Genomic DNA, 14,992 nt, shown 5'->3' with positions numbered 1-14,992 from the left:
GGGTCAGCATGGGCGCTCTGACCTCTCTGTGACTACACCCCACATACACAGCGAGCTGCCATGTCCTGTGTGTCCTGACACCTTTCTATCATAGCCAGCAGTGGTCAGGGGTCAGCATGGGTGCTCTGACCTCTCTGTGACTACACCCCCCATACACAGCGAGCTGCTATGTCCTGTGTCCTGACACCTTTCTATCATAGCCAGCAGTGGTCAGGGGTCAGCATGGGCGCTCTGACCCCTCTGTGACTACACCCTCCATACACAGCGAGCTGCCATGTCCTGTGTGTCCTGACACCTTTCTATCATAGCCAGCAGTGGTCAGGGGTCAGCATGGGCGCTCTGACCCCTCTGTGACTACACCCCCCATACACAGCGAGCTGCCATGTCCTGTGTGTCCTGACACCTTTCTATCATAGCCAGCAGTGGTCAGGGGTCAGCATGGGTGCTCTGACCCCTCTGTGACTACACCCCCCATACACAGCGAGCTGCCATGTCCTGTGTCCTGACACCTTTCTATCATAGCCAGCAGTGGTCAGGGGTCAGCATGGGCGCTCTGACCTCTCTGTGACTACACCCCCCATACACAGCGAGCTGCCATGTCCTGTGTGTCCTGACACCTTTCTATCATAGCCAGCAGTGGTCAGGGGTCAGCATGGGCGCTCTGTCCTCTCTGTGACTACACCCCCCATACACAGCGAGCTGCCATGTCCTGTGTGTCCTGACACCTTTCTATCATAGCCAGCAGTGGTCAGGGGTCAGCATGGACGCTCTGACCCCTCTGTGACTACACCCCCCATACACAGTGAGCTGCCATGTCCTGTGTGTCCTGACACCTTTCTATCATAGCCAGCAGTGGTCAGGGGTCAGCATGGGCGCTCTGACCTCTCTGTGACTACACCTCCCATACACAGCGAGCTGCCATGTCCTGTGTGTCCTGACACCTTTCTATCATAGCCAGCAGTGGTCAGGGGTCAGCATGGGCTCTCTGACCTCTCTGTGACTACACCCCCTCATACACAGCGAGCTGCCATGTCCTGTGTGTCCTGACACCTTTCTATCATAGCCAGCAGTGGTCAGGGGTCAACATGGGCGCTCTGACCCCTCTGTGACTACACCCCCCATACACAGCGAGCTGCCATGTCCTGTGTGTCCTGACACCTTTCTATCATAGCCAGCAGTGGTCAGGGGTCAGCATGGGCGCTCTGACCTCTCTGTGACTACACCCCCCATACACAGCGAGCTGCCATGTCCTGTGTGTCCTGACACCTTTCTATCATAGCCAGCAGTGGTCAGGGGTCAGCATGGACGCTCTGACCCCTCTGTGACTACACCCCCCATACACAGTGAGCTGCCATGTCCTGTGTGTCCTGACACCTTTCTATCATAGCCAGCAGTGGTCAGGGGTCAGCATGGGCGCTCTGACCTCTCTGTGACTACACCCCCCATACACAGCGAGCTGCCATGTCCTGTGTGTCCTGACACCTTTCTATCATAGCCAGCAGTGGTCAGGGGTCAGCATGGGCGCTCTGATCCCTCTGTGACTACACTCCCCATACACAGCGAGCTGCCATGTCCTGTGTGTCCTGACACCTTTCTATCATAGCCAGCAGTGGTCAGGGGTCAGCATGGGCGCTCTGACCTCTCTGTGACTACACCCCCCATACACAGCGAGCTGCCATGTCCTGTGTGTCCTGACACCTTTCTATCATAGCCAGCAGTGGTCAGGGGTCAGCATGGGCGCGCTGACCCCTCTGTGACTACACCCCCCATACACAGTGAGCTGCCATGTCCTGTGTCCTGACACCTTTCTATCATAGCCAGCAGTGGTCAGGGGTCAGCATGGGTGCTCTGACCTCTCTGTGACTACACCCCCCATACACAGCGAGCTGCTATGTCCTGTGTCCTGACACCTTTCTATCATAGCCAGCAGTGGTCAGGGGTCAGCATGGGCTCTCTGACCTCTCTGTGACTACACCCCCTCATACACAGCGAGCTGCCATGTCCTGTGTGTCCTGACACCTTTCTATCATAGCCAGCAGTGGTCAGGGGTCAGCATGGGCGCTCTGACCCCTCTGTGACTACACCCTCCATACACAGCGAGCTGCCATGTCCTGTGTGTCCTGACACCTTTCTATCATAGCCAGCAGTGGTCAGGGGTCAGCATGGGCGCTCTGACCCCTCTGTGACTACACCCCCCATACACAGCGAGCTGCCATGTCCTGTGTGTCCTGACACCTTTCTATCATAGCCAGCAGTGGTCAGGGGTCAGCATGGGCGCTCTGACCCCTCTGTGACTACACCCCCATACACAGCGAGCTGCCATGTCCTGTGTCCTGACACCTTTCTATCATAGCCAGCAGTGGTCAGGGGTCAGCATGGGCGCTCTGACCCCTCTGTGACTACACCCCCCATACACAGAGAGCTGCCATGTCCTGTGTCCTGACACCTTTCTATCATAGCCAGCAGTGGTCAGGGGTCAGCATGGGCGCCCTGACCCCTCTGTGACTACACCCCCCATACACAGCGAGCTGCCATGTCCTGTGTCCTGACACCTTTCTATCATAGCCAGCAGTGGTCAGGGGTCAGCATGGGCGCTCTGACCCCTCTGTGACTACACCCCCCATACACAGCGAGCTGCCATGTCCTGTGTGTCCTGACACCTTTCTATCATAGCCAGCAGTGGTCAGGGGTCAGCATGGGCGCTCTGACCTCTCTGTGACTACACCCCACATACACAGCGAGCTGCCATGTCCTGTGTGTCCTGACACCTTTCTATCATAGCCAGCAGTGGTCAGGGGTCAGCATGGGTGCTCTGACCTCTCTGTGACTACACCCCCCCATACACAGCGAGCTGCCATGTCCTGTGTGTCCTGACACCTTTCTATCATAGCCAGCAGTGGTCAGGGGTCAGCATGGGTGCTCTGACCCCTCTGTGACTACACTCCCCATACACAGCGAGCTGCTATGTCCTGTGTCCTGACACCTTTCTATCATAGCCAGCAGTGGTCAGGGGTCAGCATGGGCGCTCTGACCCCTCTGTGACTACACCCTCCATACACAGCGAGCTGCCATGTCCTGTGTGTCCTGACACCTTTCTATCATAGCCAGCAGTGGTCAGGGGTCAGCATGGGCGCTCTGACCCCTCTGTGACTACACCCCCCATACACAGCGAGCTGCCATGTCCTGTGTGTCCTGACACCTTTCTATCATAGCCAGCAGTGGTCAGGGGTCAGCATGGGTGCTCTGACCCCTCTGTGACTACACCCCCCATACACAGCGAGCTGCCATGTCCTGTGTCCTGACACCTTTCTATCATAGCCAGCAGTGGTCAGGGGTCAGCATGGGCGCTCTGACCTCTCTGTGACTACACCCCCCATACACAGCGAGCTGCCATGTCCTGTGTGTCCTGACACCTTTCTATCATAGCCAGCAGTGGTCAGGGGTCAGCATGGGCGCTCTGTCCTCTCTGTGACTACACCCCCCATACACAGCGAGCTGCCATGTCCTGTGTGTCCTGACACCTTTCTATCATAGCCAGCAGTGGTCAGGGGTCAGCATGGACGCTCTGACCCCTCTGTGACTACACCCCCCATACACAGTGAGCTGCCATGTCCTGTGTGTCCTGACACCTTTCTATCATAGCCAGCAGTGGTCAGGGGTCAGCATGGGCGCTCTGACCTCTCTGTGACTACACCTCCCATACACAGCGAGCTGCCATGTCCTGTGTGTCCTGACACCTTTCTATCATAGCCAGCAGTGGTCAGGGGTCAGCATGGGCTCTCTGACCTCTCTGTGACTACACCCCCTCATACACAGCGAGCTGCCATGTCCTGTGTGTCCTGACACCTTTCTATCATAGCCAGCAGTGGTCAGGGGTCAACATGGGCGCTCTGACCCCTCTGTGACTACACCCCCCATACACAGCGAGCTGCCATGTCCTGTGTGTCCTGACACCTTTCTATCATAGCCAGCAGTGGTCAGGGGTCAGCATGGGCGCTCTGACCTCTCTGTGACTACACCCCCCATACACAGCGAGCTGCCATGTCCTGTGTGTCCTGACACCTTTCTATCATAGCCAGCAGTGGTCAGGGGTCAGCATGGACGCTCTGACCCCTCTGTGACTACACCCCCCATACACAGCGAGCTGCCATGTCCTGTGTCCTGACACCTTTCTATCATAGCCAGCAGTGGTCAGGGGTCAGCATGGGCGCTCTGACCCCTCTGTGACTACACCCCCCATACACAGGGAGCTGCCATGTCCTGTGTGTCCTGACACCTTTCTATCATAGCCAGCAGTGGCCAGGGGTCAGCATGGGCGCTCTGACCTCTCTGTGACTACACCCCCCATACACAGCGAGCTGCCATGTCCTGTGTGTCCTGACACCTTTCTATCATAGCCAGCAGTGGTCAGGGGTCAGCATGGGCTCTCTGACCTCTCTGTGACTACACCCCCTCATACACAGCGAGCTGCCATATCCTGTGTGTCCTGACACCTTTCTATCATAGCCAGCAGTGGTCAGGGGTCAGCATGGGCGCTCTGACCCCTCTGTGACTACACCCTCCATACACAGCGAGCTGCCATGTCCTGTGTGTCCTGACACCTTTCTATCATAGCCAGCAGTGGTCAGGGGTCAGCATGGGCGCTCTGACCCCTCTGTGACTACACCCCCCATACACAGCGAGCTGCCATGTCCTGTGTGTCCTGACACCTTTCTATCATAGCCAGCAGTGGTCAGGGGTCAGCATGGGCGCTCTGACCCCTCTGTGACTACACCCCCATACACAGCGAGCTGCCATGTCCTGTGTCCTGACACCTTTCTATCATAGCCAGCAGTGGTCAGGGGTCAGCATGGGCGCTCTGACCTCTCTGTGACTACACCCCCATACACAGCGAGCTGCCATGTCCTGTGTGTCCTGACACCTTTCTATCATAGCCAGCAGTGGTCAGGGGTCAGCATGGGCGCTCTGACCCCTCTGTGACTACACCCCCCATACACAGCGAGCTGCCATGTCCTGTGTCCTGACACCTTTCTATCATAGCCAGCAGTGGTCAGGGGTCAGCATGGGCGCTCTGACCTCTCTGTGACTACACCCCCATACACAGCGAGCTGCCATGTCCTGTGTGTCCTGACACCTTTCTATCATAGCCAGCAGTGGTCAGGGGTCAGCATGGGCGCTCTGACCTCTCTGTGACTACACCCCCCATACACAGCGAGCTGCCATATCCTGTGTGTCCTGACACCTTTCTATCATAGCCAGCAGTGGTCAGGGGTCAGCATGGGCGCTCTGACCCCTCTGTGACTACACCCCCCATACACAGCGAGCTGCCATGTCCTGTGTGTCCTGACACCTTTCTATCATAGCCAGCAGTGGTCAGGGGTCAGCATGGGTGCTCTGACCCCTCTGTGACTACACACCCCCATACACAGCGAGCTGCCATGTCCTGTGTCCTGACACCTTTCTATCATAGCCAGCAGTGGTCAGGGGTCAGCATGGGCGCTCTGACCCCTCTGTGACTACACCCCCCATACACAGAGAGCTGCCATGTCCTGTGTCCTGACACCTTTCTATCATAGCCAGCAGTGGTCAGGGGTCAGCATGGGCGCCCTGACCCCTCTGTGACTACACCCCCCATACACAGCGAGCTGCCATGTCCTGTGTCCTGACACCTTTCTATCATAGCCAGCAGTGGTCAGGGGTCAGCATGGGCGCTCTGACCTCTCTGTGACTACACCCCCCATACACAGCGAGCTGCCATGTCCTGTGTGTCCTGACACCTTTCTATCATAGCCAGCAGTGGTCAGGGGTCAGCATGGACGCTCTGACCCCTCTGTGACTACACCCCCCATACACAGTGAGCTGCCATGTCCTGTGTCCTGACACCTTTCTATCATAGCCAGCAGTGGTCAGGGGTCAGCATGGGCGCTCTGACCTCTCTGTGACTACACCCCCCATACACAGCGAGCTGCCATGTCCTGTGTCCTGACACGTTTCTATCATAGCCAGCAGTGGTCAGGGGTCAGAATGGGCGCTCTGACCCCTCTGTGACTACACCCCCCATACACAGCGAGCTGCCATGTCCTGTGTGTCCTGACACCTTTCTATCATAGCCAGCAGTGGTCAGGGGTCAGCATGGGCGCTCTGACCCCTCTGTGACTACACCCCCCCATACACAGCGAGCTGCCATGTCCTGTGTCCTGACACCTTTCTATCATAGCCAGCAGTGGTCAGGGGTCAGCATGGGCGCTCTGACCCCTCTGTGACTACACCCCCCCATACACAGCGAGCTGCCATGTCCTGTGTGTCCTGACACCTTTCTATCATAGCCAGCAGTGGTCAGGGGTCAGCATGGGTGCTCTGACCCTTCTGTGACTACATCCCCCATACACAGCAAGCTGCCATGTCCTTTGTGTCCTGACACCTTTCTATCATAGCCAGCAGTGGTCAGGGGTCAGCATGGGCGCTCTGACCCCTCTGTGACTACACCCCCCCATACACAGCGAGCTGCCATGTCCTGTGTTTCCTGACACCTTTCTATCATAGCCAGCAGTGGTCAGGGGTCAGCATGGGCGCTCTGACCCCTCTGTGACTACACCCCCCCATACACAGCGAGCTGCCATGTCCTGTGTTTCCTGACACCTTTCTATCATAGCCAGCAGTGGTCAGGGGTCAGCATGGGCGCTCTGACCCCTCTGTGACTACACTCCCCATACACAGCGAGCTGCCATGTCCTGTGTGTCCTGACACCTTTCTATCATAGCCAGCAGGGGTCAGGGGTCAGCATGGGCACTCTGACCCCTCTGTGATTACACCCCCCATACACAGCGAGCTGCCATGTCCTGTGTATCCTGACACCTTTCTATCATAGCCAGCAGTGGTCAGGGGTCAGCATGGGCGCTCTGACCCTTCTGTGACTACAACCCCCATTCACAGCGAGCTACCATGTCCTGTGTGTCCTGACACCTTTCTATCATAGCCAGCAGTGGTCAGGGGTCAGCATGGGTGCTCTGACCCTTCTGTGACTACAACCCCCATACACAGCGAGCTGCCATGTCCTGTGTGTCCTGACACCTTTCTATCATAGCCAGCAGTGGTCAGGGGTCAGCATGGGCGCTCTGACCCTTCTGTGACTACAACCCCCATTCACAGCGAGCTGCCATGTCCTGTGTGTCCTGACACCTTTCTATCATAGCCAGCAGTGGTCAGGGGTCAGCATGGGCGCTCTGACCTCACTGTGACTACACCCCCCATACACAGGGAGCTGCCATGTCCTGTGTGTCCTGACACCTTTCTATCATAGCCAGCAGTGGTCAGGGGTCAGCATGGGTGCTCTGACCCCTCTGTGACTACACCCCCCATACACAGCGAGCTGCCATGTCCTGTGTGTCCTGACACCTTTCTATCATAGCCAGCAGTGGTCAGAGGTCAGCATGGGCGCTCTGATCCCTCTGTGACTACACTCCCCATACACAGCGAGCTGCCATGTCCTGTGTGTCCTGACACCTTTCTATCATAGCCAGCAGTGGTCAGGGGTCAGCATGGGTGCTCTGACCCCTCTGTGACTACACCCCCCATACACAGCGAGCTGCCATGTCCTGTGTCCTGACACCTTTCTATCATAGCCAGCAGTGGTCAGGGGTCAGCATGGGCGCTCTGACCCCTCTGTGACTACACCCCCCATACACAGCGAGCTGCCATGTCCTGTGTGTCCTGACACCTTTCTATCATAGCCAGCAGTGGTCAGGGGTCAGCATGGGTGCTCTGACCCCTCTGTGACTACACCCCCATACACAGCGAGCTGCCATGTCCTATGTGTCCTGACACCTTTCTATCATAGCCAGCAGTGGTCAGGGGTCAGCATGGGCGCTCTGACCCCTCTGTGACTACACCCCCCATACACAGCGAGCTGACATGTCCTGTGTGTCCTGACACCTTTCTATCATAGCCAGCAGTGGTCAGGGGTCAGCATGGGCGCTCTGACCCCTCTGTGACTACATCCCCCATACACAGCGAGCTGACATGTCCTGTGTGTCCTGACACCTTTCTATCATAGCCAGCAGTGGTCAGGGGTCAGCATGGGCGCTCTGACCTCTCTGTGACTACACCCCCCATACACAGCGAGCTGCCATGTCCTGTGTGTCCTGACACCTTTCTATCATAGCCAGCAGTGGTCAGGGGTCAGCATGGGCGCTCTGACCCCTCTGTGACTACACCCCCCATACACAGCGAGCTGCCATGTCCTGTGTGTCCTGACACCTTTCTATCATAGCCAGCAGTGGTCAGGGGTCAGCATGGGCGCTCTGACCCCTCTGTGACTACACCCCCCCATACACAGCGAGCTGCCATGTCCTGTGTGTCCTGAAACCTTTCTATCATAGCCAGCAGTGGTCAGGGGTCAGCATGGGCGCTCTGACCCCTCTGTGACTACACCCCCCATACACAGCGAGCTGCCATGTCCTGTGTGTCCTGACACCTTTCTATCATAGCCAGCAGTGGTCAGGGGTCAGCATGGGCGCTCTGACCCCTCTGTGACTACACCCCCCATACACAGCGAGCTGCCATGTCCTGTGTCCTGACACCTTTCTATCATAGCCAGCAGTGGTCAGGGGTCAGCATGGGCGCTCTGACCCCTCTGTGACTACACTCCCCATACACAGTGAGCTGCCATGTCCTGTGTGTCCTGACACCTTTCTATCATAGCCAGCAGTGGTCAGGGGTCAGCATGGGTGCTGTGACCCCTCTGTGACTACACCCCCCATACACAGCGAGCTGCCATGTCCTGTGTGTCCTGACACCTTTCTATCATGGCCAGCAGTGGTCAGGGGTCAGCATGGGCGCTCTGACCCCTCAGTGACTACACCCCCATACACAGCGAGCTGCCATGTCCTGTGTGTCCTGACACCTTTCTATCGTAGCCAGCAGTGGTCAGGGGTCAGCATGGGCGCTCTGACCTCTCTGTGACTACACCCCCCATACACAGCGAGCTGCCATGTCCTGTGTGTCCTGACACCTTTCTATCATAGCCAGCAGTGGTCAGGGGTCAGCATGGGCGCTCTGACCCCTCTGTGACTACACCCCCCATACACAGCGAGCTGTCATGTCCTGTGTGTCCTGACACCTTTCTATCATAGCCAGCAGTGGTCAGGGGTCAGCATGGGCGCTCTGACCTCTCTGTGACTACACCCCCCATACACAGCGAGCTGCCATGTCCTGTGTGTCCTGACACCTTTCTATCATAGCCAGCAGTGGTCAGGGGTCAGCATGGGCGCTCTGACCTCTCTGTGACTACACCCCCATACACAGCGAGCTGCCATGTCCTGTGTGTCCTGACACCTTTCTATTATAGAGGTTTGATGTATATGAAAATACAGGTCCTCTCAGCGCTTGTTGCTACAGTAGAAGAAGATCAGAGTCTGATTTTTATCAGAACACAGACTGTTATGTATTAAGTTCCACACCCTGCACTGTATAACACTGCCCCCTGCTGCATCTACTGGGTATAACAAATTCACCCAACATCCAAACTCATGGGATTTCTCTGCTGCTGGGGTACACAACAGGGGACAATTGGGGGATAGGACAGGGACACGCTGACACTTGGGGGGGACAGGACAGGGACACGCTGACACTTGGGGGACAGGACAGGGACACGCTGACACTTGGGAGGACAGGACAGGGACACGCTGACACTTGGGGGGACAGGACAGGGACACGCTGACACTTGGGAGGACAGGACAGGGACACGCTGACACTTGGGGGGACAGGACAGGGACACGCTGACACTTGGGGGACAGGACAGGGACACGCTGACACTTGGGGGACAGGACAGGGATGCGCTGACACTTGGGGGGACAGGACAGGGACACGCTGACACTTGGGGGGACAGGACAGGGACACGCTGATACTTGGGGGGCAGGACAGGGACACGCTGACACCTGGGGGACAGGACAGGGACACGCTGACACTTGGGGGGACAGGACAGGGACACGCTGATACTTGGGGGGCAGGACAGGGACACGCTGACACCTGGGGGACAGGACAGGGACACGCTGACACTTGGGGGACAGGACAGGGACACGCTGACACTTGGGGGGGACAGGACAGGGACACGCTGACACTTGGGGGGGACAGGACAGGGACACGCTGACACTTGGGGGACAGGACAGGGACACGCTGACACTTGGGGGACAGGACAGGGACATGCTGACACTTGGGGGGACAGGACAGGGACACGCTGACACTTGGGGGGACAGTGACACTTGGGTCCAGCATAGACACTACCTTGCAGCATGGCGGATGTGGTGTAGTAGTTGAAGGGCACGTTCTTGATGAGATACTCGTCGGGGTCCAGGGATGACAGCTTCTCTCCCACCAGTACTGACTTCCCGGTGCCCGCGTTACCCACCAGCATGACCGGCCTCCTATTATCCAGAAGTTTGTCCATGAAATAGCGCACTCGGATAGTCTCCGTAGTGTGGACCAAACAAGCCTAACAAAACCGGAGAGAAAAGGTCATTACAAGCAGAACATGTGACATGGTACAGTACACACAGTATATAGACCTGCAGCGTTTCCTCACACTGCTGTGGTCTTAGCTCTCTACACTGATGTGCTTCACCTCTCTCCTGACTAATTGCTGTAGCAGAAGTTTGTTGCAGCTATTACAACAGACGGAAGCGGCAAAACTAATTGTTTTCAATTCCAGAATTGTAGTCCGGTCCTCACCCTGCTTTGCTCTGTGTTTTTAACATTGAACAGCTTTGATGCCCTCTACTCTGCTCCTAAGAGCAACTGTAGCAGATATAGGGTTAAATAAGACATATTTTATTCAGAGGGAAGGAGAGGACACACCCCAGTGCACTTGGGGAAGCTACAATCCTGAAAATAGAAATCTCTATATATCACAGTCCTGCTGCTACTAACAACATTCACAATGGTCTGATTATATATCTATTCAGGTACAATATCTAAAATTGGCTGCAGAGAGCTAAGAGCACAGCAGTGTGAGGACGCACCCCAGTGCACTTGGGGAAGCTACAGTCTTGAAAATAGAAATCTGTATATCACAGCCCTGCTGCTACTAACAACGTATAAAAAGCTCTGACTACACGTCACTCCATGGAGAATACCTAGCACTGGCTGCACAGAGCACAGCAGTGTGAGGACACGCCCCAACTACAATCCTGGAATATAAATCCATATTTCACAGTCCTGCTGCTACTAACGACACATATAAAGGTCTGATTAAATACCTAACACTGTCATAAAACTGCTGACACAATCCCTTTAAGGGAAAACAGAAGAGAAGAGATGCGTGTGTGGATGCGGTGGTGATCGGGGAGATATCTCCGTGGGCTTTGTGCTGCACACACAATGCTGCCGGCTCTGAATCTGGCGTTTCATCATCTCTCTTTCAGGATTGCGAGCAGCGTTATTCCGGTGTCGGGGAGGATAAAGCGAGGCACAGCTGTATTGTGCGCTGCGCCTGTGTTGTCTATATACAATGAGATTTCCCAATCATTTCCCTGCTGAGAATAATGCACTGTGTATCAACAGCGCGGAGCCGGCGGGGGCAGGGGTCATCCGCTGAGCCGGCTATCTATGCCTCTGTGTAACGCCTCCATCTACATAACAAGTGTTAAGCGGCTCTGTAAATCCTGACAGATCTGGTGTGTAATACTGTAGTCACATCCAGAGCTGCAGTCACATATTGCTTGGCTCTCGCAGCAGTCACTCACTCCCTGCTGATTCAGTGTCTGGACTGAGCATGTTCCAATGTAGAAGTGAGAGCTGTAAAGCTAATGAAAGCTGGTGGAGCGCTGGAGGGTAACCAGCTCTGCCCCCTCAGACTCACCCACCCCATGGCCTGTAGTGTTTGTTTACCAGCTCCTAGCTTCTTAAAGGGACCAACGTTCATGTCCCCAGTGACCCCTTTACATATGGGGCACCTGGGAGAGCTTCTGCATTCCTCCATACTGACTGTTTCCCCTGTACCTGAATGTTTTCCTGGCTTTTCATCCTGACTCCTGACCTCCTGATGTCCTGTATTGTCTCTGACTTTGCTTCAGCTCTGCTGACCTCGGCTTGTACCTGACTATTCTTTTGCCTGAGCCGGGTATCACCGACGTGGGGACTACTTCAAGAGGTAATAACCTGGTCGTCTGGTAGTGACGTTGGATTGTTTCTGACTTTGTATCTGTACTACCCGACCTGACCTTGGCCCCGATCCTGCTTAAACTCTGGCTGCCCTAACCTAGGCTTGTACCTGACTATTCTTTTGTCTGCTTCCAGCTACTTTGCATCATTGTCTCTCGATCTTGGGCCAGCAATCACCTACATCAGGGCTACTTTAAAAGCTAGCAACCTGGTGATCTTCTGTGTTGGCCCTAAGCTTGATGATGGCTTTGTAGTTATACTACCCAACTGACTCAGCCTGATTTATGATACTGCTGGTGCTTTGCATACTTGTATCTCGATCCTGGGCCACCAAACATCTGCATTGGGACTGTTAATGTTGCTTAAACTTCAGCTGCCCTGACCTCGCCCTGTACCTGACTATTGTTTCGTCTCCCTCCTGGTGCTTGCATCATCATCTCATGATCCTGGGCCAGCTATTATCTACTTTGGGACTAGCGATTCTGATTTAACTACGGCTTCCCTGACCTCGCCTTGTACCTGACTATTCTTCTGTCTGCCTCCAGATGCATAGTTTTCTTTCTATCCTGGGCAAGCCTTCACCTACATTTGGACTACTTCAAGAAACTGCAACCTGGTGGTGTCTTGTGATGACCTTCTTCTGCCTCTGACTTTATAGCTATGCTGCCAGCCGTGACCTACGTCCTGATTCTACTTAAACTCCGGCTGCCCTGACCTCGCCTTGTACCTGACTATTCTTCTGTCTTCCTCCTGATGCTTTGCATTGTTTTCTCTCTATCCTGGGCCAGCTATTACCTACTTTGGGACTAGCGATTCTGATTTAACTACGGATACCCTGACCTCGGCTTGTACCTGACTATTCTTTTGTCTGCCTCCTGATGCTTTGCATAGTTTTCTCTCTATCCTGGGCAAGCCTTCACCTACATTTGGACTACTTCAAGAAACTGCAACCTGGTGGTGTCTTGTGATGACCTTCTTCTGCCTCTGACTTTATAGCTATGCTGCCAGCCGTGACCTACGTCCTGATTCTACTTAAACTCCGGCTGCCCTGACCTCGCCTTGTACCTGACTATTCTTTTCCTGCACCCTTTTTGTTCATGCTGTTGTGTCTCACTCCTGGGCCAGCTGTCATCTACATTGGGACTACTTCAAGAGGTAGCAACCTGATTTTAAACCTGTCCATATTTTAAGTGAGAACTCGGGAGGCCACTTGGACAACGCCCTTAACCATTTAGCTCCTTCATCTATATCAATGGAGTAATGTAAGAGCTACTATGGATGTGAATGAAGGAAACATATTTAAGGAAGTAATAAAACCTGTAAGGGCATGTCTGGGTCGAACTCAAACTTAGGGATGAGTTTAGACCACGGCTCAAACTTCTTGCTTTCTGGGTCGATATAATAGTCGAAGACGGTGCCCTGGGAGGGGAACTTGATGGTCTTGAATTCTGTTATCCACCATTTGCTGAACTCCACTCTGTAGTCGATGAGCTGCGGGAGAGAAGAGGAAGATCATCAGTCACAGAGCAGAATCCCAAGGCTTTATGTAATGAGAAACACAATGTTCCACCATTTCTGGCTAAAAGTTCTTGCCCTTTATGATCATCTTTTTATTGATCTGAATGACTGATTATAATTGGCTTAATTCTAACCCAAATCTACCCCAGCGGCCTGAAGCCTGTGAGACCCCGGACAGGGGTTATGCACCCCCCCCCCCCACATGTGGGTGTTACGGGGGTCGGTGCGGAGAATATAGACCTTCTACGCGGCTTACGGTGATTTTATTTGTAGAAGTCGGTTTTTAACCTTTTTTACACAACGTCTTGACATTTGCGAGCTTCTTATTATTGATTTCATGGTTTGGCGAGAGATTAACACCTAAAGCTAAGAAGTGAAATGAGCCGATCCACGGGGAGAAGCGAAGCTGGGAAGAAATCTTTTTTTTTTCTTTCTTTTCACATGTAATCCCAGGTGAAGCAGGAGGAGGAGAGGTATGGGGTGGAGGGGAATCACAAAATGCAGGTGCCTATAGATCCATCATCACTGTGGAGAGGGGTGCCTATACACTCATCATCACTGGGGAGAGGGGTGTCTATACACTCATCATCACTGGGGAGAGGGGTGCCTATAGATCCATCATCACTGGGGAGAGGGGTGCCTATAGATTCATAACACTGGGGAGATGGGTGCCTATAGACTCATCATCACTGGGGAGAGGGGTGCCTATAGATCCATCATCACTGAGGAGAGGGGTGCCTATAGATCCATCATCACTGGGGAGAGGGGTGCCTATAGATCCATCATCACTGGGGAGAGGGGTGCCTATAGATCCATCATCACTGGGGAGAGGGGTGCCTATAGATCCATCATCACTGGGGAGAGGGGTGCCTATAGATCCATCATCACTGGGGAGAGGGGTGCCTATAGATCCATCATCACTGGGGAGAGGGGTGCCTATACACTCATCATCACTGGGGAGAGGGGTGTCTATACACTCATCATCACTGGGGAGAGGGGTGCCTATACACTCATCATCACTGGGGAGGGGGTGCCTATAGATCCATCATCACTGGGGAGAGGGGTGCCTATAGATCCATCATCACTGGGGAGAGGGGTGCCTATACACTCATCATCACTGGGGAGAGGGGTGCCTATACACTCATCATCACTGGGGAGGGGGTGCCTATACACTCATCATCACTGGGGAGAGGGGTGTCTATACACTCATCATCACTGGGGAGAGGGGTGCCTATAGATTCATCATCACTGGGGAGAGGGGTGCCTATAGATTCATCATCACTGGGGAGGGGGTGCCTATAGATTCGTCATCACTGGG

At 54.5% G+C, this 14,992-nt stretch overlaps 1 protein-coding gene across 1 annotated transcript in view; it reads right to left on the bottom strand.

The window, feature by feature from the left end:
* Window positions 1-14,992, bottom strand: part of DNAH9 (dynein axonemal heavy chain 9) — a 233,304-nt gene that overhangs the window by 93,367 nt on the left and 124,945 nt on the right. Inside the window, exons 36-37 of the mRNA XM_072113597.1 lie at window positions 13,474-13,647; window positions 10,282-10,489 (exon numbers count right to left, since the gene is read on the bottom strand). Of these exons, the coding sequence (XP_071969698.1) occupies window positions 10,282-10,489; window positions 13,474-13,647 (382 nt within the window). The remainder of the gene's footprint in view (window positions 1-10,281; window positions 10,490-13,473; window positions 13,648-14,992) is intronic.

The sequence above is a fragment of the Engystomops pustulosus genome, chromosome 6, assembly GCF_040894005.1.
Source record: "Engystomops pustulosus chromosome 6, aEngPut4.maternal, whole genome shotgun sequence".
Taxonomy (NCBI): Eukaryota; Metazoa; Chordata; class Amphibia; order Anura; family Leptodactylidae; genus Engystomops; species Engystomops pustulosus.
Note: the sequence above shows the minus strand (reverse complement) of the source record. Positions and strands in the feature narration are given on the sequence as shown.